Raw genomic sequence first — 21,608 nt, forward strand, 5'->3', positions numbered from 1 at the left:
TGTAAGCTCAAGGTTTTGTCGAGTATAAATGATGTTACCTGAGAGAATTTTAGATGAATAGTTCTCCAGGAGGTGTGGTTAATGTTGTGTGTTACTGACTCTTCCTGTGCCCAGCACAGTTGCTACATCCTGCCTAAAGGATGTCAGCTTGAGGCTCTGCTCCCTCCCAGGGAACACTTGCTGCACCCTGACAGCCAGCTGGATGATCGGCCTGGTGGGAGCTGTGGCCCCAGGAAGGAGCAGATAGCAGCAGGATGCCCTTGTTAGTGAAGAAGCTTTGCTCAGATCCTTGAGAGGCCCCACCTGCACTTTAAAGCTCTCTGTGTTTGCACACTCAGGGTGTTTAGATCATCTCAGGTGGTTGAATCCATATGTAATTTCAGAGCTGTGACTTCCACTTTCAGAGGGATATGACTTTGTCAGATCACAGAAGCTTTTAAAGTACATTGGTTGTAAGGTCTGGAATTAATTTGTTTGCCCAAATAAATGAAACTCTGGATTTTGAAATCAACAAATAAGGTCTCTTTTTGCTTAATGAGACAGGAGATGTGTTTAACTGGGGCAAAAAATATAGGGGTGAGTGAGGCACATTTATTTCTTTTGTTTTTCTGTTTCAGATTTTTATGAAACCAGATTTTGCCTTGGAAGATTCCTTAACATTTAATGCCGTTTTACCATGGTCTCATTTTAGTACCGCTGGTGGAAAAGGAAATCGTGATGCAGCTTCCTCCAAGTTACTTCAAGAAAAGGTACAACTTTGACACAAGTTATGGTTATCCATCAGTGCTGGTGGATACTGCAAAGGAACTCCATGGCTTCTGCTGTGTAGTGTTTCTTGAGACATCATTGTGGGCTTTGCTATCTCTCATTTTACATCAGGCTGCAGATTGTTAGGAAATCATGCAGGAAGCGTCCTGCTGGAAGAGAACTTTTTTTCCCTGCTCAGTAAATCTGTCAAATGTGGAAGAAAAGAATCTGTGTATTATGTAACAACTGGCTTTTCACGACAGCTGTGACTTACTGAAACAGCTGTATATGGAGAACTTCAGAGGTGTGGAGTAGTTTTCTTAGGGAGGAAGAGCAGTTCTGTGAGAAGGGAAAGCTGGATTGCACAGGTTGTACACTGTGTCAGACTGTTATTTTCCAACTTCTCAGGAAAATTTCAGATTCAAGGCTCTGTGGTTTATGCTAAAAGCAATACTAAATCCTATGGTGTTTGTGTTTTAGGAGATTCTGCTTACTTTTGTTGTTGTCTGCACTGATCTGTTTTTGCATTTCACAAAGAAAAACATGAAAGCAGAGCAGTTTCTTTCATATTGGAAACAGAAGTCTCTTCTTGGTTGTTTTTATCTTTTTTTGCTAGTTATGTAGTCATAATACAGAAAATCTCATAATGAGTCATCTTTACAGTACAAATGCCCATAAAATGCTTTTAGAAAATCTGAGTAGTGAGGTACATCAGGAAAAAATAAGGTACCTTAGCAAAAAATACCATGCGATTGTCTGAAAGGTGTTTCCAAATTTCTGGGAATTAGTCTTCCTCTTCTCCTGCCAACTCAGGAAGAAGTGACAGGCTCTGCTGGAGGCTACCTCAAAGGTTTGTTAGGTTGTTCTCCACATCTAAAGTTGGAGGAAGTCTTCTTAGGAGTTTTTTGGGGCAGTTGCTGTCTGAAGATGAAAAAGCAGTGTCTGGCATATGCTGTGAAATTCCCAAAATGTGCCAGGAAGCAGCATGGACACTCAGAAAGGACTTGTGTTGAAGCAGACCCAGAGCCCCCACTGATGCAGAGGAGTGAAAACACTGCTTCATATGACTGAAATGAGCCCACATTTGTTGTTTTACTTTCTAAAGCCTCTGAACTGCACGAGGTTTACACTTACCACATGTAAATATGCACCCTGCTGCTGTAATTGTCCCTAGCTCCAGGCACCATTTTCCAACAGGATTTTGAAAACCTTGTCTTAGGCAAGATCTTTTGGACTGCTGTTGATCTACTTCAAAAATTTCCTCACGGTGTTTTCTTCTTTACCTCCTCCCATGTGTTGCCCTACATTGGGACTCTTTCTGAGGCAGGTGCTGTTTGCTCTGTTTGTTCTACCTTGTTTAGCATAGTGAAGGGACCTCTGGGGCATCTGGTTGGTACAATCACATAAATAATTGTTTGTAATAGCCCTTTCTCTGATCCCTGTGTCAGAGTCTGTCTTGGCTTTCCCTGTGGCTAGGTGTGTCACAGCTGGTTGGTGGAGGATGCTTCTGATTAAATTAGATGTGAACAAAAAAGGTGAGTTTGTATGTTGTATAAATCCTTAGTGTATCCATGGGAAGCAGTATGAAAATAACTTCAAGAAGGAGACATTCTCCAACTGATTTCCTTTCCATCTCTGGTTGGCCTTTTGGAATTCAGCAGGAGGTTTGAATGCTTGGCACCTCTGAGAAACCAGGTCATCTGAGTATTAACATTCAGATGAGCATCCTAAAGCCTCAGTCCTTGGAGTTTGCATATTCAGCCTAAGCCAAAACACAGGGCTATTACAGTGAAAAAATCAGACCAGCACTGTGGTCTGGTAACTGTTGGACATGGAGAATTTGAATTTCAGGTTCTGAACAGGTAGGTGTACTCTGTCTCCGGGAATCCCACAGTGCCAGCACACAGGAAAAAGGCTTAGTACTAATTCCAGCTGGTTGGCAAAAGTACAACTGCAGCCAGAGATACCCTGGAGATTTTTGTACAAAGAAGGTACTACAGCTTTTTCAATAAGCAGAGCCATTCCAGTGGTGTGTCGTCAGATATAGTGGCTGCAACTTTAGCAGCTTCAGTGACCCAAATTTCACAGCTTATCTGCATATATATACTGTTGCTTGCAAGCCAGTATCCAGAGCTGTCTCCTGGTTATTGTCCATATTCTGTGGCCAGTGTGCAACCATGTGGCACAAAACTTGGAGTATTTTAGATTTATTTGCTTTTCTAACTTTTTATTTTCAAGCAGGAAAGGCATCAAATCAGTCTTCCCACAGTGATTTTGAGTTAACTTAAAAAGAAGTTACTAAACCACAATGCAAAGGGATTTAACTTTTATTAGCAAAATTTCCTCATGATACAATGAGACAAATACTCTGAAAGTGTATTTGCATGGTGATAAAGCCTCCAGGTCATAACAATAATGTTGCTTTTTCCTCTTCCCAGCTGAGCCATTATCTGGACATTGTGGAAGTCAATATTGCTCATCAGATTTCTCTCCGTTCAGAAGCATTTTTTCATGCAATGACCTCTCAGCATGAGTTGCAGGACTACCTCAGGAAAACCTCCCAGGCTGTAAAATTGCTTAGAGAGAAAATCTCTAAAATTGATAAAGTAATGTGTGAAGGATCGCTTCGAGTTTTAAGACTGTCACTCACCAGAAATAACTGTATAAAAGCATACAATAAACTGAAGTTAATGGCTACTGTACACCAAACACAGCCCACAGTACAGTTGCTGCTCTCCACTTCAGAGTATGTTGGAGCTTTGGACTTAATAGCAACAACACAAGAGGTGTTACAGCAAGAGCTTCAAGGTATTCACAGTTTCCGGTAGGTAACCATGTAGGAAATACATAAAATGCAAGCAGAGCTGGAATGTGTTGAGCATATTATGTTGCCTGAAGGGATTTGTTCCACCTTTGTTCATTCATTCTTAGAGGACCTAATACAGAACGTATAAAATGTGTGGCGTAAGCAGTGTGACTGATGCCTTTGCTGGAGATGGGGTGTTTTTTTTTTTGGAGTGGAATCAACTTTTAATATCTAAATGCTTTGTCCTCTATTCTGGTTTACAAATGTTTTAGGGGTGCAGAGACGAGAGCAAAGCTGTGGCTGGACTTTCATCTTGCATGGCTTGTAGCTGAGGTGTTTTCCACGTGGGGGTCTGCAATGCTCCTGCAGGCAGCACTCCAGGGATGGGCCCTTGGGCCTGTGTCTTTAGTGGCTGACCTGGGCTGGAGTTGTTAAAGGAGCATGCAGGAATATTAACACAGGAGAATCCTTCTACCTGATATAAAATAAAATAGGCTGTTATAAGATATGGGCACTTTTAAAAGTGGTGCGTGCAAACTGCCAGTGTGGCATGATGCTGGCAGAAGCAGTGTGTGGTTACATCAGCTCCAAGGCTTGCATCAGCCTGCTGAGGGCTGTGTGCTAAGTTTTCTAAGTGGATGCTGGGCGAGGGGTGCCTTCTTTAGAGGTTTTGTGGTTCCTGCAGCCCAGTGGTCCACAGCTTGCATAATGGAAACATGATTGCTGCTCAGTTCCTGCAACATGAATGTTCAGAGCTTTATATAGTTACTGCTCTTGTCCATCTCTTTTGTCAAGTTCCTAACACATCTTCTAGCTAGTTCAGATAAAACTAAAATTTTATGTAGAAAAGATCTCAGGAAAAAGTCTGAGAAAAATTATTAAAAATGAAAAAAAAAATTAAAAGAGCTAATAAATTATTAGGGTAAAGTTGCTATAAATGTTTTTATTAAAAAAACTAGAAACAGACTGTCTATAAAGTGTAACTTGTCTCTCTTCAGATGCTTCAGTGCAGTTTGTCCTCTTTAGTGTTCGTGCTATCAACCGCTTGATTCTGGTGCACAGCCCTTGACTGAGTCACCTTTGTACTGACCTTGGTGACAAGTCAGTGCAGTTCTACAGCCCTGTGACAGCATCACTCAGAATCAGCTGTGATTTGCAGCTGGGTAACCTGTGTGCTCTGTCAGCAGAGAGTGCCATTCTCTTGTCATTGATTGATTGACCTGATGTCCCAAGAATGTGCCATTGTTTCAAAATTACCCTCAGGTGTGGAACATATTTAGATAATCATCTTGTCTGTAAAGAATAATTTCTGTGAGTAAAGCTTAGCTGGTTGTTTTGGTAGTTACAGACAGTGATGTGTGTGGGAAATGTCCTCTCTGCTTTGGACAGTAAAGGCTCACAAAGGTGAGTTAAGAGCTACCTAAGTCATGTACCCCACCTGAAATGCAAGTGCAGCTGAGAAGCCCAGCACAGTTTCCAGATCTCACAGTGGCCTATGTATATAGCTTTTGTGAAGAAATATTGTGCAGTGGAAAGATGGAAGTCTTGATAAAACTTCTCGGTAGAATGTAGTGTTTCTAAAAATAAAAAAAAAAATTAAAAAATATCTGAATTGGTGGCAAGCACATATTCTTCTGTTTTTCCTAAGAAATACCAAAGGTATCTTCTTGCTTTATTCTGAGCAAGAATGATGTGCTTGTCAAGTGAATTAAATACCCACTTTATTTAACAAGATACTTCCAAAGCAATAACACATTTTCTAAATAATTACTATTTTTTTACTAAATATCCAATGAAAAAAACTCCCAGCATCTTGTTTTAATGTCGCCATGGCAGCTTGTAGAATTTGGTGTTTTCAATTGAGTCATGTCAGAATCATTCAATATAAAGCAGTAAGAAAACAACTCAAATAATGAATTAATTTTTCCCTTGTCATGCTGTATGCAGAGAAAAATGTAGTTTGTTTCTAGTTGTAGCAAAAAATGAAAAAATCGTAAAGGTTGTGTGAAGTAATACGTTGGCATCTTTAGTCTGGGTTAATGTCACTAATGCTATGTGTCAGTTGTAACTGCTTGTTACTACTCTAGGATAGAATTAAAGTTTTAGAGCTCTAACCTTTTCAAGTTAACCCTTTTAATTTTACAAAGGAAAGCTGATGTGTTAACTAACTTAAAAGTCAGTGAAAACACTTTCTGCATAGTTTTCACAGTCCTTGTTGGGGTGATGGAGATAAGTGATTTTGTTGGGGGGCTGGTTTGGATTTTTGTTTTGTGTTTTGGGGTTTTTTCCCCACAGGTATGCTGGCAAACCACACTTTTACAGTATTTTATTCAGTAAAAGCTGATGCATGGAAAAATAGTTCTCATTTATGTGTTTTAAAAGAAGCTTTACCCTGCAGTCGTCATTTTCCATGATAAGAGTTGTCATATTCAGTATTCATTGAAAGGATCTGATGTGTGAGTGGTACCTGTTAAAAGATAATTACCAAGGTGTTTTTCTGGAGTGTGAATTAAGGTTTGACTTGTTCCTGAATGTTTCAGGTTGGAGGGATTTTTGTCGCTGCTAGGGACTGGAACCTCTTAGACAGTGTTGAGCGCCAGTGCTGGGAGCTGTTGTTGGATGTTTCCATAGCTGAGTTTTGAGAGGACAGCTTTTGGTGTGTTTCAGTGCAGTTCAGCACAGGTACAGAAATAATGTACCAAGGAGCATCTTCATGCTTACCCCAGTAAGAGCCTTTGTCTTGTGGCTCCTAGTCCTGCAGTCAGTTTTGCAACTCCAGTTGTTATAATCTTTGGGGTGTTTTCCTGTTGTGTTTGTTCTGAAATGCCCATGATGCAGCTGGCTTGGATTTTCTACGGGCTATTTTTGAATTAGATATTTTAAATATGTCTGCTTTGTCCATTCCAATGAGTTATTGAACAATTTCAAAAGCAGGTACATCCCTGGTCATCTTGAAATCAAAATAAATAAGTTAATCTGCTCAACTCAGATCCAGCAAGATTCCTGGACTTCAGCTCAGTGCTGGCTGTGTGTGTTTCTGGAAGAGGGAGGAATCAGGAGTCATAAGTTATGACAGCAAAGGATCCAGCTACACCAGCACTGAATGAAAGCCATGTTCATCTCCCCCATTTTGTATCTAGGCTTATCTAAAATATCACAGCTCCACTTAATTCTCATTTGCAAAGTCTCCGTATTTGTTTGTTTTTGTTAAAGAAAAGGCAGTCTGATTTTTACTGATATTTGTTCCCAGTTGTTAGTGGAAGTTGAAAAGCCTGTAGTGTTTGACATCTCTGAAGTTCACACTTTTAAAGGGTGGTTGATATTTCTGAAGTGAGAAATTCCCTTGTGGTTCTGTATGACAACAGTCTGCAAAATATAGTCTAAAATCGCCCATACTTGGGAAAAATACTTTTAATTTAGAGTAGCATAAAAAATGGCAAATTTAAAAACTCATGTGTGTTCTCTGAAAGCCATCCTGTCATGTGAATTTAATCTGTGATCACATCAAAAGCGCAAATGTTTGAATTAGAAGAACTTGTGGACTGATGATCTGAGGCCAAAGACTTTTTAACACTTTTATGCTGACAAGCAGTGAGTATTCTTAGTTCTTGTTCACCTCATTGGGCAGAGAGGTACTTGGCACCTTCCAAAAAAAGAAAAAAGCCCTACTTCCAAATTTTGTCCTCCATCAATATTCAAGTCCATATGTTTTGGTGTAAGGTGACAGTGCCTCTGAAAAATGTATAATTTCAGCTGCTCTGAGGAGTGGAAGATTGGAGCCTCCCATTAAGCCAGCATTGATTGCATGGAAATTTCCTGCTGGGTGGTTATTTTCTTCAGCTGTGAACTAATGATTCGTTTTCAGGTTGATTATTTAGCTCATATCTCAATGGCTGTTTTTCTTAGGCATCTTGGCTCACAGCTTTGTGAACTGGAAAAGCTGATAGATAAAATGATGATTGCAGAGTTTTCAACTTATGCTCGCAATGATTTAAATAGACCCCTAGAAGATGATTGCCAAATTCTAGAAGAGGTATGTCTGTTATTGAAATAAACTGTCTCATGAATATGTTTGCATCTTTAACATACTTAATTAGCACCAACTAATTCACTCAGGTCTCTAGTAGCAACACTATAATTTTAGACTATTTAACTTCTCATCCACACTTCTCCCCGCCCATTTATTTTTGTGCTTGATAAGATTAAATAATTCTAATTAAACTCTGAACTGCAATCGAGGCCCACTTCATTTTTTCAAAATAATCAGTTCTGTTTTCTGTGATTAAATGTATACTGAGTTCACTTCATGAACCTAAGCATGTAAGTGGAAAAGAACATGGACTCAGATCTACTTGGTTGTAAAAATTTAAGATTTGCAATGAAAGCTGATATTTGCATGTTGTTCTCATTCTGTCTCCCCATGCTTTTATGGGTGCTTATACCAAGCATATGGTTGCCCTGAATGCATGCTTCATTCACAGTATATATAGATATATATTCCTCATTCCCCTGAAGATCATAAACGTACGAAGATTAGGCTATTGTGGTTGCTTTCTAGCCCAGAAAAGATTTTTCTGGATTTTGCCTGTAGGGCTCTATTAATTGCTAGAGCCTATGACCTGTTCAGCCTTGTTTAATCCATTTATGAGATGTAGTGGTTGGCAGTAGCACTGCAGTGCTCCCCTTTCTGCCCTGTGGTTTCTTGCCCTCTGTGCTGCAGCCTTTCCTCGGGCTGTGCTTAGTGTCAGCCTTGCTCAGGCTCAGGAAACTCACTCATGGTTAGAAATATCCACAGGTTTAAGCACTTGTCAGTGAGCCCAATTCAGGAATTGGCAGGAAAAGGGGTGGGAGGGAGAGACTCAGCTGGTATTGCCACAGGGAACTTCTTTTGTATCGGCAAAGCTTGGCGTTAGTCTGGAGGAATTGGATTGACCTAAATGCTGTTCACTGTGTGCTTGATACGTGAACTTTATTACTGCTGTGCAATTTCTTAAAATTGTTTCTTGTTTTCACCTTGATATTTTTCATGTGTGGTTTTTTTTTTTAATTTTCTTTTTCTTGATAGGAGAGACTTGTATCTCTAGTATTTGGACTTCTGAAACAAAGGAAGCTAAATTTTTATGAAATATATGGAGATGAAATGATTAATACTGCAAAGAATATAATTAAACAGGTAAGACAAACATGTACCTGACAAGCTTTTCTCTACCCCTTGCAAAATAATTTTTTTAGTCATTAATAACAGCTCTGATGAAGTTTTTTGGGTGGCTGATGGTCTCTCAGAGCAGCTGAGCTTGCAGACACTTAAAGGGCTCCCTGAAGCACAAAGGTATTTGCAGAATAATTTTTGGGAGGTGTAGGTAACATAAGCTCCCTGTTTTCTATGTAAAATAACATTGTTGTGAACTTCCCTTTCTCTTAACACGTGGCTCTCTCAAATAGTAGAGTTGTGTCATAGCACTACATTTCATTAAAACCCACAACAAAACAAACTCCAAAAGCACACTAAAAACCTCTCCTTCCCAACTCACTGTGAAGCAAAACCCTGGAGTTCTTGGTATAAACACATAAAGGAGAATCAAAGAACTTGCCAGTTTAAAGAAATTAATTCCCTGCAAATGGTACAGAAGATATTTCTTGCCTTTATGTTAACACAGACCTAGCACAGGCACGTGATAAAAGGTTGGAAAATATCCTTGCCTATTTCTGAGAGAGCAAGGTGAAGTAATGGAGAAGGTAGAAGTGCTTACCTTTAAAATAACTTAAATTTAGCCCCAAATCCTCTTCTGCATTGGTGTGGTGGTTTGCCTTTTAGGGCAGAGTATTTCAAGCCAAAAAAACTTATTGATAAAACCGGCTAAAATCAATAATTGAACAAAATTCACATTCTTGCTTTGGGGGAAATACATTGGGTAATTTGGATAGTGACATGATGACTTTTGTTTGCAAACAGATCTCAGACTGAACTTAGGGGATGTGTGTGGTACTTTCAGTTTTACTCATCTTGTTTGTTTTCCCACATATGTAAGAATTCTGTGTAAGAATGGGGTTTTTTCCTTAGAGATAGGTGATTTTTTAGAGTTATGCCTGATGTGCTATGAACTCCCTCTGATTTGTATCTCAAAGGCTGGGAGATAGGTGCTGAGTTGGGCATCTCCTGTCCTCATAGGATAGTCTGCAGTTCACAGCTGCATTGTGAGCTTGGTTGAGAACCTAGTTTTTAAAGGTTTGGATTTGGTTTTTTAATACTGTTAATTGAAGGTGTTTGTTTTGAGCCAGACTTGGCTGTTCCAGTCCCTTTCACATTGCAGCCCCATAGTTCTGTTGGTCTGGTTGTACAAGGTGCATAGGCCCATATTGCTAGTAAATTGCTAAAAGAAAGAATCAATGAATAACATCAGGATAAAGCTGTTCATCTGCGTGGCAGTCTCCACTGGCTTTTCACTTGCATGTATCAGCAGAAGTCATTAGGAGACTTCTTTTTCCCTTCAGATTGTTTGTTTGATCATATAATAGACAGGTAGCACTCCCTGTTTTTCTGCTCATTCTCAGTCTCAAAATGCTTTTTCCATTCTGCTGGGAAAATTTAAGTTCGAGTTTTCAGGTTTCAGCCTCTGGTTAATAATAGACAATGTTTAATCAAATTCCAGTGTAAATTTCTGTTCAATAAGGAAAATAGGCAGGATTTGTGTAATTCCTGTGTGGTTTTTGCAATGCTTTTGTATGGTGGCCCATTGTCTCAACTCTTAGGGGTACTTTTTGTTAATAAAGGAAACTCTTTTCTTGCCACACCCTCAAATGTGCTTCCTCTTCAAATGCATTGCTGGGCTGTTTTGGTCAGTGAATTTTACTAGGTTTTTGTTGCCAGGCAAGTGTAAGAGCAGAGGTTTGTAAGCACTGAGCACACTGCATAGTTCAAGAGCAAGGTTCTGTTCTTCAGAAGCTTCTGTACTGACCGCTGTTATTCAGATAAGGGGTAAAAGCCATGTAGCTTGAGATGGAAGCCCTCAGTCACCATTGGGATTGTACAAACTTGCTTAAAGGCAAGATGAGTTCACACTCTACTACCCATTTGTTCAGTTTATTGACTGGCATTTGGGGGAAAAGCCTTTTTTCAGTGTGAGTGGAGTTGATTTGTACCTTAGGCTTACAAGTAATGGGAGAAGAGATGAATGAAATGGCTGTAGAACTGTAGATGTGTTTGGAATGAAAATTGATTGTACTGGAGACCTGAAGAAGCTGGCCAGTTTTGTATGCACCAATTGCTTTGGGGGATTTCTTTTGGTTTTTTTGGGAGGGGGTTGATTGGTTTTTGGGGTTTTTTTTTTGGTGTGTTTTTAGAGAAGTTGTTAAGTGATACAAGTATCTCTTTCTTTTCTTCTTTTACTTTTCCTTATTTAACTTGAGGATTAATGTGTTTGTTATGACACAGTGGTTAGAAAGAAGCTAAGATCGTCTTTTATTTTGTTTTTTTCCCCCCCCTTAAAATTTGGCAGTGTGTGGTTAATACGGTATCGCAGATAGAAGAAATAGACACAGAAGTGGTTGTTAAGTAAGTATGCAGCCAGATTTTTTTTTGGTGGTGCTGGTGGGTGGGGATAGTATGATTTTTAGCATAGATAAATTTACTGTTCTAATTTTTGCTTAAATTTCCCTATAATTAAGGATTATTCTTCTCTTGCATCCTAAGGCTTTGCTTTTGTCCACCTCTGGGTGGATATTGTTTTACTTCTCATTCATATGTTAATGTCACCTTAAATTTACCCTTGAAATAAATGCTAAAATTCTGTGAATCTCACTACATGAAGAATACATCTCTGCTTGAAAGCATTCCCTGTTACCATAATCTGGGACTTTGTATTAAAACATGAGTTTAAGTTCCCCATAATCAAGAACAGGAGTTATCCAGAGAGGAGACCAGACAGCTTCAGCCCTAGAAATGGTCCATCAGGAACCTCACCAAGCCCATCAAAGGCAAATGCCAGAGCAGAGATGGAGCCAGACTCCTCTCAGAGTTTGCCCTGAGGGCAGTGGGCACAATGTGGAAGACAAGAAATTCCATTTGAATGGTAGGGAGAATCTGTTCCCCAGAAGGCTGATCAAACACTGGAACACAGCCCCAGAGAAGCTGTGCAGTCTGTGTTCTGGGACATGGTCAGGCTTTGACTGACCCAGAGCAGCCCCGTGCAGTTGGACCTGCCTTGAGCAGGGCTTGGCCAAGGCAGCTCCAGAGGCCCCAGCTCCAGGGGCCCCTGCCAGCTTCTGTTTTTTCTATGGCTTTATGATTCACTTGACTCAGCAAAGTGTTATCCCAAGATAATAAAAATAGCCCAGCTGATAAAGCAAAGTGAGTTGCAAAACCTGCATGGAATTCATACCCAGACTGAGAAATGACTGGGCACAGGATCATTTTTACACATTGAATATTTGGTCACCATTCTCTAGTGTTTAGTCTCCTGCTCTTGGGTCCTAACTGTGTATTACAGGGTTTTAAGTTTTGTTCTGTCAATGATTTTTCTGCCCTTTTGCCACAAACTGCTGACTTGTACTTGAATTGCAGAAGTGGTCTCATTGCAATGCCTTGCAAACAGAGCCTTTAAATGGGCTTAATAACACAGCTTTTTAACACTAGAAAAGTATTTTCGTGTAGATTTTTTTGTAATTTTTTTCCCTTGCACATGGTTTGTGAAAGTGTTATTAATCCCACTCCTTGTAGGTAAGACATACTTATCCTAGGGAAGAGAGCATTATGCCCAGGGAAGAGCTAAAGGGTAAATGTGAAGCTTTCATTTTCTGATAGTATGATCTAATGCTATATCCCTCCTTCCCCTTTCCACTTGCATTGTGTTGATCATGACTGTTGTTTAGGTGCTGTCTGTTGCTTGCCAGGTAAAATCTACACAGTTTTCCTTATGTTTGCAATTCCATTTAAAGCATGTTTTCTTTTCCTGTGTGTGCCAGTAGGCATCATGGCCAGCAAACAATTGCTGTTTGCTAAATACTGCTCTTTTTTTAGGCTTGCAGACCAGATGAGGATGATGAATTTTCCTCAGTGGTTTGATTTACTGAAGAATATTTTTTCAAAATTCACTATCTTCCTCAAGAGAGTAAAGGTAAGGCATTCATCTACAAAGAACTTCATACAGTTCAGGCATGAAAGGGAATGAAGTTGCTTTTCCATTTGAAGTCTTAAGATGTTGGTTTTACTTGTAGTGTTCAAACCTCTGATTGAAAGGAGATGTGCATATTGGCATCCAGGGCAAAAATGATTAGTGCTAACAAAGAGAGCAATGACAAAGAGATAATACCTCTTTTGCTCTATTACTTCTATTCTAAGCTGCTAGGGATTAGGACAGGACTTTTGTACGTGTTAGATTGCTCCAAATGAGGTTTCTTTCACCTACCTCAGAAACATCAGATATTGGTTGCCATCAGACAAATGGATCTGCCTCTAAATACTAATTACACAACAAAGAAAATCTCTCTAGCACAAGCTCATGGCACTGGGTTTTGGGGTGTTTTTTTGTAATAAAAGTTATATTTCATTCTAGGCAACGTTAAATACTATCCGTAGCGTGGTTTTCTTGGTTCTAGACAAGAACCAAAAAACCAGAGACCTGGAGGACACGTTACAGAAGAACTCTGCTAAGGAGAGCCTGGTGGACAGCGAGGTGGCCTACCTGACCCACGAGGGGATGTTCATCAGTGATGCCTTCGGTGACGGGGAGCTCCCGGCTGGAGCAGCCGACTCTGCCTCCCAGAGGAACACCTCCCCCAACAGCGAGCCCTGCAGCAGTGACTCCGTCTCGGAGCCCGAGTGCACCACCGACTCCTCGTCCAGCAAGGAGCACACGTCCTCCTCTGTCACTCCAGGAGGAGTGGAGATGATGTGAGTGAACTCCCTGCCTGTCTCCGCCTGGCAGTGTGGCTGGAACCAGGGGTGAGGTGCAGGCGGTTGTTTCTGGTCACACAGTACAAAAATGACTTTGGAGGAATGTGCTTTTTAGGTAGGTGAAGTGTAGTGGCTCTCCCCCTAGAGACTACCATCAGAGTGCACTGTTATATTTGCCTTTTTTTCACCTCCATATGTAGAGGGACTGATTTATGTCACTTCTTCCAGAAAAGAACCCCTTCTCTATTAGTTTTTTTGGGGAGGTCTCTTGTGTAGAGAGCAGGAGAGAAATGAGTCCCTGGAAGACAGATTATTTGTCATGCCTTTAGCAGGCAGAAGCATTTCTATTCCCTGTCCATGTTTCCTATGGTTATTTTTCCTGGGTTTTTTTTTTTGTTTGCTTGGTTTTTTAAGATGGCTTCATAGAATACACCTTGGTAAATTCCAGAGAAAAATCTTCTGTTTTCATCACCTATTTGACTTGCATAAATAAATAAATCAGTCCATCTCAGTGCTTTGTTTACATAGGCAGTGCTGCTCTGAAGTGCTCCAGTCTCCAGAGTTCCAACCTTCTGGCATCCTTTTATGCACCCCTTACTTGTGGCTGCAAGTCAGAGCTATCTTTTGGAAAGAGCCAGGCATAATGTGTGTGAGACTCAGGCATGAACCACTTCAAAAGCCAGCATGTCTGGATACAGAATTATGTGAAGCAAAACTGAAAATACCACTTGTTACCCTTCTGAGAGATGGAAGACAGCAAGTGGCCTGCTCTTGCTGCTTGGTCCTTGAGTATCTGTACTTATGTGTTGAAACAGCTGTTAGTTTTGGTAGAGACCTTCCCCACCAAATGAAAATGCTGGCTGAGGGAGATAGATTTTAAATAATTATGCATGCATAAAACACAGGCCTTTGTCTGTCTGAACATCTGTCGTGCGCTGGAAGAGAAATGAAATGTGAAGAGGAGTTCAGGGTTACATGGAGGAGCAGGAAAAGGGAAGGGGGTTGAATCCAAACTAGTGTGGAGCACTTTGCCAAGTTTGCTAAAAATACACCATCCAGCTAGAGCTTCTGAGGAGTAAAGTTGTTTCTGAGGCTGGTTGCATAACTTTGTTCTAAAATGAACTTACTTCATCACTCTTCTGGTTTTGTTTGCATCTTTGCTCTGTGTTTGGAGCAGGCTAGTAAAAATACACAGAACAATGTTGGCCCAGTTGTTGCTCTGTAGTGTTCCGAGTTCTCTTCTGTCATGCTGTCAGTCCTTGGGCTGGCCCAGAAGATGGTGATCTTCACTAATGGCATGAACCATGAGCAGCAGAGCTGTGCTAAGTGCTGGCCTCGTAACAGTAGACAAATCATACAAGGTCTTTTAAAAAGTACCACCTTAAGAGCCTGTAGTCTAAAGAGGTAATAGAATGACAGCCTGTAGATTAAGGCTGTGGGGAGTGCAGAGTATCTATTTTAGGCTTTACACTTGCATCGGAAGAAAAGTGCTGTGTTTTTTATTTATCATATGCTTGTGATGCTGAAGTCTCACAGGAGCTGGGTAAATTTTAACTCAGTAAATTGTTAATTACATTTATTTTATCAGTAATGGCTATATCATGTTTACTCTTAGACCATTAATAGCAATTAGAATGCAAAATCAAAAAAAAAAAGGAAAAGGATGTGCTGTAATGCATTTCCTTGCTACAAGGGACTGACAGGACCTTGACAGCAGCTTAGAAGATCCCATCTGTATAAAGTGACTTTGGTGATTAACTGACTGCATTTGACAGTTGCTGCAAGGCTTTTTCTTTCTGTGTGCAAAAATATCGTTTGCTCCATAAACTGATGCTCAGCCAGCTGGTTCTGTCATTTGTAGGATCGGTGAGGACATGAAACTGACTGACCTGGAGCTGGTCAGGCTGGCAAACAATATCCAGGAGTTACTTTATAATGCCTCTGATATCTGCCACGATCGCTCAGTCAAGTTCCTCATGGCAAGAGCAAAGGTGAGGAGCTTGGGTCAGAACTGCTGGTGCTGCCTCATGCTTGGTGAGCACAGGCTCTGTATGGTAATGCTCAGAGCACACCAGTGTTAACATAAATCATTGCAAGGCAGTGTTGGTTTCTTCTACCTATTTCTTTCTCTTTTTAATATTCTGATTTGCTGTCTTCTATGCTTCATTCAGAGAATGTGTGTCTGTGACAAGGTAGCAGCTTGCACTGCAGTCTACTCTGTCACATGTAGGGTTAAATAATGTGCCTCTTCAAACTGTAGTAGCCCTCAGACATGCTGACTAGTTACTTCTGTATGTCTGAATTTTTGTGGTGGTGTGTCTCCTTACAATGGTTTTCTTTGCATGCAGGATGGCTTCCTAGAGAAGCTGAATTCCAATGAGTTTGTTACTCTTTCTCGCTTGATGGAAGGCTTTATCTTGGATACTGAGCAGATCTGTGGCAGGAAAAGCATGTCCTTGAGAGGAGCTCTTCAGAGTCAAGCCAATAGATTTGTGAATAGGTTTCACGAGGAGAGGAAGACAAAACTAAGGTACCTCTGCGTAGACAATATTTGTGTTCTTCCATGAAACATTTTATGTATGATATGCCAGCTGAACACAATCGTTTATTGCCTAGAACATCAGTAAGCTTGTTATACTTAAAAGCAGGGGATGAAAAAACTCTATTAAACCCCAATTATTTCCAGTTGGTTTCAAACTGGATTGTTCTACAGTTACCTAAATAAGAGCAGTAATGGCTACAGAAAGTACACAAAGCTAGTTTTGAAGAGCAGAATTGCTCTGTTTCAGGGGTTTAAGAATAATTCACTTTCAGCTGTTTTCTAAAAAAAAAACAAACCCAAACCTCTCAGAGAAACAGCCTGGCCAGTAATATCCATCAAGTCTGTTTTCTCTTCATCCCACAAAAGCTGTTAAAATTCTAGTATTTATCCATTATTTCATTGGCAGTGATCTCATAAATACCTTTATTGCCTGGTGTAGTTTTTGGTCCCCTATGACAGATTGAATGAATGAATTGTGAGATCTCTAGACCAGCACAGAGTTGCTCTGTTTTGCTGCTGACAATTGTCGGGCACTTCCTTCTCATGAAGATGACTGACATGACATCTTGGGCCAGTGGTTTTTGTTAAAGTTGTTTTTCAGCATTACAGTCGAGAGAAATGTCAAGACAAGGTATTTCTTTCTCAGCCTCCTCTCTTTTGTGTTTGTCCCAGCCTGCTTTTGGACAATGAGCGCTGGAAACAAGCTGAAGTTCCTGCCGAGTTCCAGGACCTCGTTGATTCAGTGTCAGATGGCAGAATTTTTCTCCCTGAAAAAAAACCAACAGGTCTGTGTCTTGCAGTCCTGCTGTGAAATGAATTTATTATCTGCAAATTCTGCTGTTGAATGTTGATGGACATATTCTGATGGCACTCTGGATCTGTGTTTGCTCGCTGTCCTTTGGGGGGATGGGAAGAAAGTTGATAGCTGTTCTCTTATCTTTTTCTTTATTTTTTTCTGTTACTGATGTTGAAATATCTTGTGCTGAAAGATTATCTGTTTATTTTTTGGAAACACCAGAAGAGTTAGCACAGGGAGAGAGCTGCCTTTTTATACAAATATTCCCAGTGTAGAGGCTTGCAGCCTCTGCACAAATTCAGTCTTTTTCCATAAGGTACCACTGAGGAATTGCAAGGGACTGAGGAGCACGTGCATGTGCTCAGCCCTCCTTGTGTGAAACAAAGCCTGCTCCTTCCCACTACTTCATCTGCCAGTTCAAATGAAAGGCAGCATGCCATGTGGCTGCTCATGGAAGGAAAACTCATGTTCATTCAATTATTTACCTTGCCACAGAAACCTCATTTGACCTCAGAAAAGTCACTTTTTCCTCCTTCTTCCCCACTTCCCCATGTGCACAGTGGGAATGCTTAATGTATTCTTACCTTGTGGGGATGCTTATCCAATATTGCAGTGATGGGGGGGAAGTGAATAACCAGAAGAAGAAGAAAGCATGCAGAGAGGAGGAGAAAAATGGCAAGAGATTAGAAGGAAGAAAATACAGTGATGTCATGGTGGAGAAACCCTGATCTCCCAGAAGGAACATAGCAGATAACAGAGAGTGTATTAAATCAATAATCACTCCAGTTATGGAACATGACACCAAAATATGTTTGTCAGCCATTGCTCATAAAATAAACCTCCTGCAGCTTCCTGCAAGCAGATAATTTAGCATGAAAAACTGCATCAGTAAGAGCTTCTGTTATGAAGCCTGAGGAAAAAGTGATTTGAAGCTAAAATATTAATATACACAGCAAATCACTTGGGAATGTATAGTAGAAAACCTAGTGGCTTTTTCTGCCTTTCTTCTATTTGTAACCTGTTGTATTTGGAGTTTTTAAGTCCATACTGACTGTGGGACTATGAGATTTTTTTGATCTAAAATCATAGCAGATAATGAAGAAACTTTGTGGGTCATAAAAATTTTGATGGGTGAACAGCTATTTAATAAATACTGTAAAAGAGAGAAGTGCTTGCTACAAAAATTGTGGGTTTTTTCAAACCTTATCAAGTGAACACTGCATTTTTATAAACAGCATTTTTTGTACTTGTTTTTAGTTAACTCACTCTTTTTCCTGTCTTACTAAAATATCTAGCTACTGAAGAAAGAAAGCCAGCTGAATTCCTTATTGTTGAAGGACAAAAATATGCAACAGTTGGGTAAGATGCACTCTTTTTTTTTAGCAGTGGGTTAGTTGGCAAGAACTTTTGAGTAGAAGTGTGGTGAATGCTAACAGTTTTAGCAATCTTATTTAAATGAAAAATCCCTCTCCTTTTATAGATTAGTTGCTCTTTGATTCCCAACAGTTATAGAACACTACAAGCCCTTTGCTACATTAAAATGCCATTTTTTCTCTGAGTGGCTAGGTTCTAGTTTATAATTTTATTTGAATGGTTTTTTCCAATTATTTCATGAAAACACGCACCTGAAAATACAAGTTTGTCTTCTGAGAACATTGTTATTTCTTGCAATCTAGGTTGTCTCTGGCAAAAATCGTGGGCTCTTAGAATGGTTTGGGATGAGAGAAACTTTTAAAGATCATCTTGTCCTGCAGTGAGCAGGGGCACCTTGCTCAGGACCCTGACCAACTCAACCTTGAATGTTTCTAGGGCTGGGACATCCACCACCTCTCTGGGCAGCCTGTACCAATGTTCCACCATTCTCATTGTAAAAAATTTCTTCCTTGTGTCTAGTGTGAATCTACCCTGCTTTACTTTAAAACTGTTTGTTGCTCCTTGTCCTGTCACAGTTTGTCCCTATCTTTCCTATAAGCCCCTATAAGTACTGAAAGGCTGCAGTAAGGTCTCCCCAGAGCCCTCTTCTCTCCAGGCTGGACAGCACCAAAATACCTGAGTCCACCACTGAATGGTTGCTTATCTTACTCAGAATAAGATATGGGCCATCTCAGAAGCTGCATATGCTCTTTCTTAGTATCCTGGCTGATTTGAATTGGAAAGTGGTTTCTTAAAGCTGGTTATATCAGAGACATTTTAAAATGTATGATACTCACTTATTTCTTTCATTTAAAAGCATGCTGTGTTTCCAGAGACTGTGAGGCTTAAGCATTAATTATACATGAGAATGTTTTTGGAGAGGGAGTAAAGCCTGGAAGATCTCACTCCCCAGAGTTCTAACATCAATTTGCACCAAACTTAAAAGGTGTGATGTACAGGATGTCTTGGACCAGCTGTCATTTTATGAGTTGCTTCATGATGATGTGTCATTTTTCAATTGGAAACAGAATCTGATTACTGAGAACTTCTGTGCCAGGCAAATGATATCACTGCTGAAGAGCATTTCAGGTCAAGTAGGAGCATTGCTCTAAAGGATAAAATTTGCTTAATATATGATGTGTTTGATAATATACCTCTGCTCACTTGAAGCTTGTTATATTTAGCTCTGTGAAGTAAGTGAGAGCTTCACAGTGCAAATATTTATTTCATTCCTACACACTTCTACATCCAGTTTCATTGCATCTAATCAGATAAAATGCGTTCATCACAAATGCCTCGTGTTCACAAACCATTCTCCAGGTGTTTATTTTCAGTTGACTTGTTGTCATCTTTTTGCACTCTACTGCCTTAAAAAAGAGTTTTAACTTTTTGGAATTTTAAAATATCTACTCTGAATGTTTGATCTTGCGTCATTTTCCTGCCTTCTGTGAATTTGAATTCTAAGGAGCATGTTTGCTCTATGGAGAGTCTTCTTAATTCCATCCAGTAGCTCCCAAATTCTCCAGTGCTTGCTGACTTCAGGAGAAATTACAGGTGTTGAGCATCTTTGAATATTTTCTTCACAGCTGCCTTCTCTGTTTGTGACTCCTTAGCATTTATTATGTATTTTTCAGAGATTTTCTTTCATATAAAATACTTCTTCCACACACCACCCTGTGGAGTGGGTATGGTTGTAACTATCTCTATGTAAATCTCCTTTTATGTTGCACTTCTGCTCCACATCAGTTAGTGAATTTATTCAATGCTATAATCTCTAGCATTGGGTAGCTTTCCATCAACCTGACCTGCTTGTGTTTGACTTTTCAGCTTCTTTTGTGCATTGAGCTGACATACTTGGCTGTTTCCTCTCTTTCAGGACAGTATTGCTGCTAATAAGAATAATCCTGGAGTACTGCCAGTGTGTGGATAACATTCCTTCCATCACCACTGACATGCTGACCCGCCTGTCCGATTTACTGAAGGTATGGCTCCAGATGTGCCCCAGTGCCCAGCAGGGGCAGGCAGGGTGCAGAGAACATGTGTTCCTCTCAGGAATGCTCATGTGGTTTTGGGATTTCATATAAATTATAAAAATTATCTAGAATCATGATGTTTGCCGCTGTGCCATAAGGAAAGCTTTCAAGCCAAAGGCACTAAAGATGTAATTTGTTGTGGGAATTAACTCTGGCTATTCACCTGGAATATTGGAAATCCTATCTAGCAGTATTTGACATAGCTGCCTGTCCTTCAGGCTGGGTGTAGAATTAATGCTGCTGAAAAAAAAGCAATTTGATCCCAGATGCTACAGAAATATATATGTGTATTAAGGAAGGAAACAAGTCTCTTGGTTTTTACAAATCAGTAGAGGTATAGTCAGTAGAAGCATGAAAGATAGTATGGGATGAAGGTTCTGTTGTAAAGGTGATAAAACACCAGGACCTCTTGGTCATTTATTTCTCACTAGAGAAGAGAAAAGCTAGTAAAACCCAGACACTGCAAGGTAATATAAATAATCAGTAATAAAAGGAGCACATTAATGCACCTTAAAACTGTCATATATACATATATATATATACATACATACATACATAGATATGTGTCTATACAGGCTCCAAAGCTTAGCAGCTAATTTATGTCAAGGTTTTCATTTGTATCTTTGCCCACAAAGGTTGTATCAGGTATTTGAGTTCTGAACATGAGCGTAATCAATGAAAGGTAAACAGATTCAATCTCCAAAAGGATATTTTACATAAGGTGGGGGGCAGGGGAGGGGAAACTCTAGGATCTGGACCTTTAAATATTTGTCCTATTGGTAGCTGGTATTTGAGTAACCAGGAAGACTGCTCCCTGCAGTTGTCTTTCATTCATCCACAAATTTTCCCTATTAAAAATATTATCCAAGGCAAATCAGTCTGTCTGAGCCTGCCCCTATTCAAGTCTCCTTCTCTAGCTGCTGCTTCCCTCAGGAATTGCAGGGCCTTTTCACAGGTAGAATAGCAGTGGATGCATCCAACTTGGCCAGATTTGCATATCTGTGTTACTTCCTGCACCTTATCTCATTCTAGCTCTGTCATTTGTGATTTATTTCTTGGTATTCAAGCATCATGTGCAGTTTAATTGCTGTATTTTTTATCTGTCAGCAAGGTGCCATCAATTTGAGAGATGTCAAGAACAGCTAGAAAAAACAAAAGCTCATTTATTACACTTTGAACAAAATAGAGCTATTCCAGGTGTCCTGGCACTGTACTTTTTGTTTGACAGCTGTCAGAGCCAGCAAACTTTGAGAGTAGCAGGAGCTAGACTTGATTGTAGTGGAAAATGTAAAGCATTCCCAGGTAATGAAATTCCAGATGGTTCTGGGCTGTGACTGCAGCCTGAGTGAAATGACACCTGTGTATGGGAGAAATCTTGG

General features: G+C 40.1%; 1 protein-coding gene across 2 annotated transcripts in view; it reads left to right on the forward strand.

Moving 5' to 3' along the window:
• Positions 1-21,608, forward strand: part of VPS54 (VPS54 subunit of GARP complex) — a 47,582-nt gene that overhangs the window by 15,609 nt on the left and 10,365 nt on the right. For both annotated transcript variants that reach the window (XM_030944296.1, XM_030944297.1), the window contains 12 exons: positions 618-749; positions 3,186-3,571; positions 7,460-7,586; positions 8,619-8,726; positions 11,050-11,105; positions 12,570-12,666; positions 13,105-13,442; positions 15,307-15,436; positions 15,794-15,975; positions 16,660-16,772; positions 18,079-18,142; positions 20,073-20,178. In XM_030944296.1, the coding sequence (XP_030800156.1) occupies positions 618-749; positions 3,186-3,571; positions 7,460-7,586; positions 8,619-8,726; positions 11,050-11,105; positions 12,570-12,666; positions 13,105-13,442; positions 15,307-15,436; positions 15,794-15,975; positions 16,660-16,772; positions 18,079-18,142; positions 20,073-20,178 (1,839 nt within the window). The remainder of the gene's footprint in view (positions 1-617; positions 750-3,185; positions 3,572-7,459; positions 7,587-8,618; positions 8,727-11,049; positions 11,106-12,569; positions 12,667-13,104; positions 13,443-15,306; positions 15,437-15,793; positions 15,976-16,659; positions 16,773-18,078; positions 18,143-20,072; positions 20,179-21,608) is intronic.

Source organism: Camarhynchus parvulus, chromosome 3, assembly GCF_901933205.1.
Source record: "Camarhynchus parvulus chromosome 3, STF_HiC, whole genome shotgun sequence".
Lineage (NCBI taxonomy): Eukaryota > Metazoa > Chordata > Aves > Passeriformes > Thraupidae > Camarhynchus > Camarhynchus parvulus.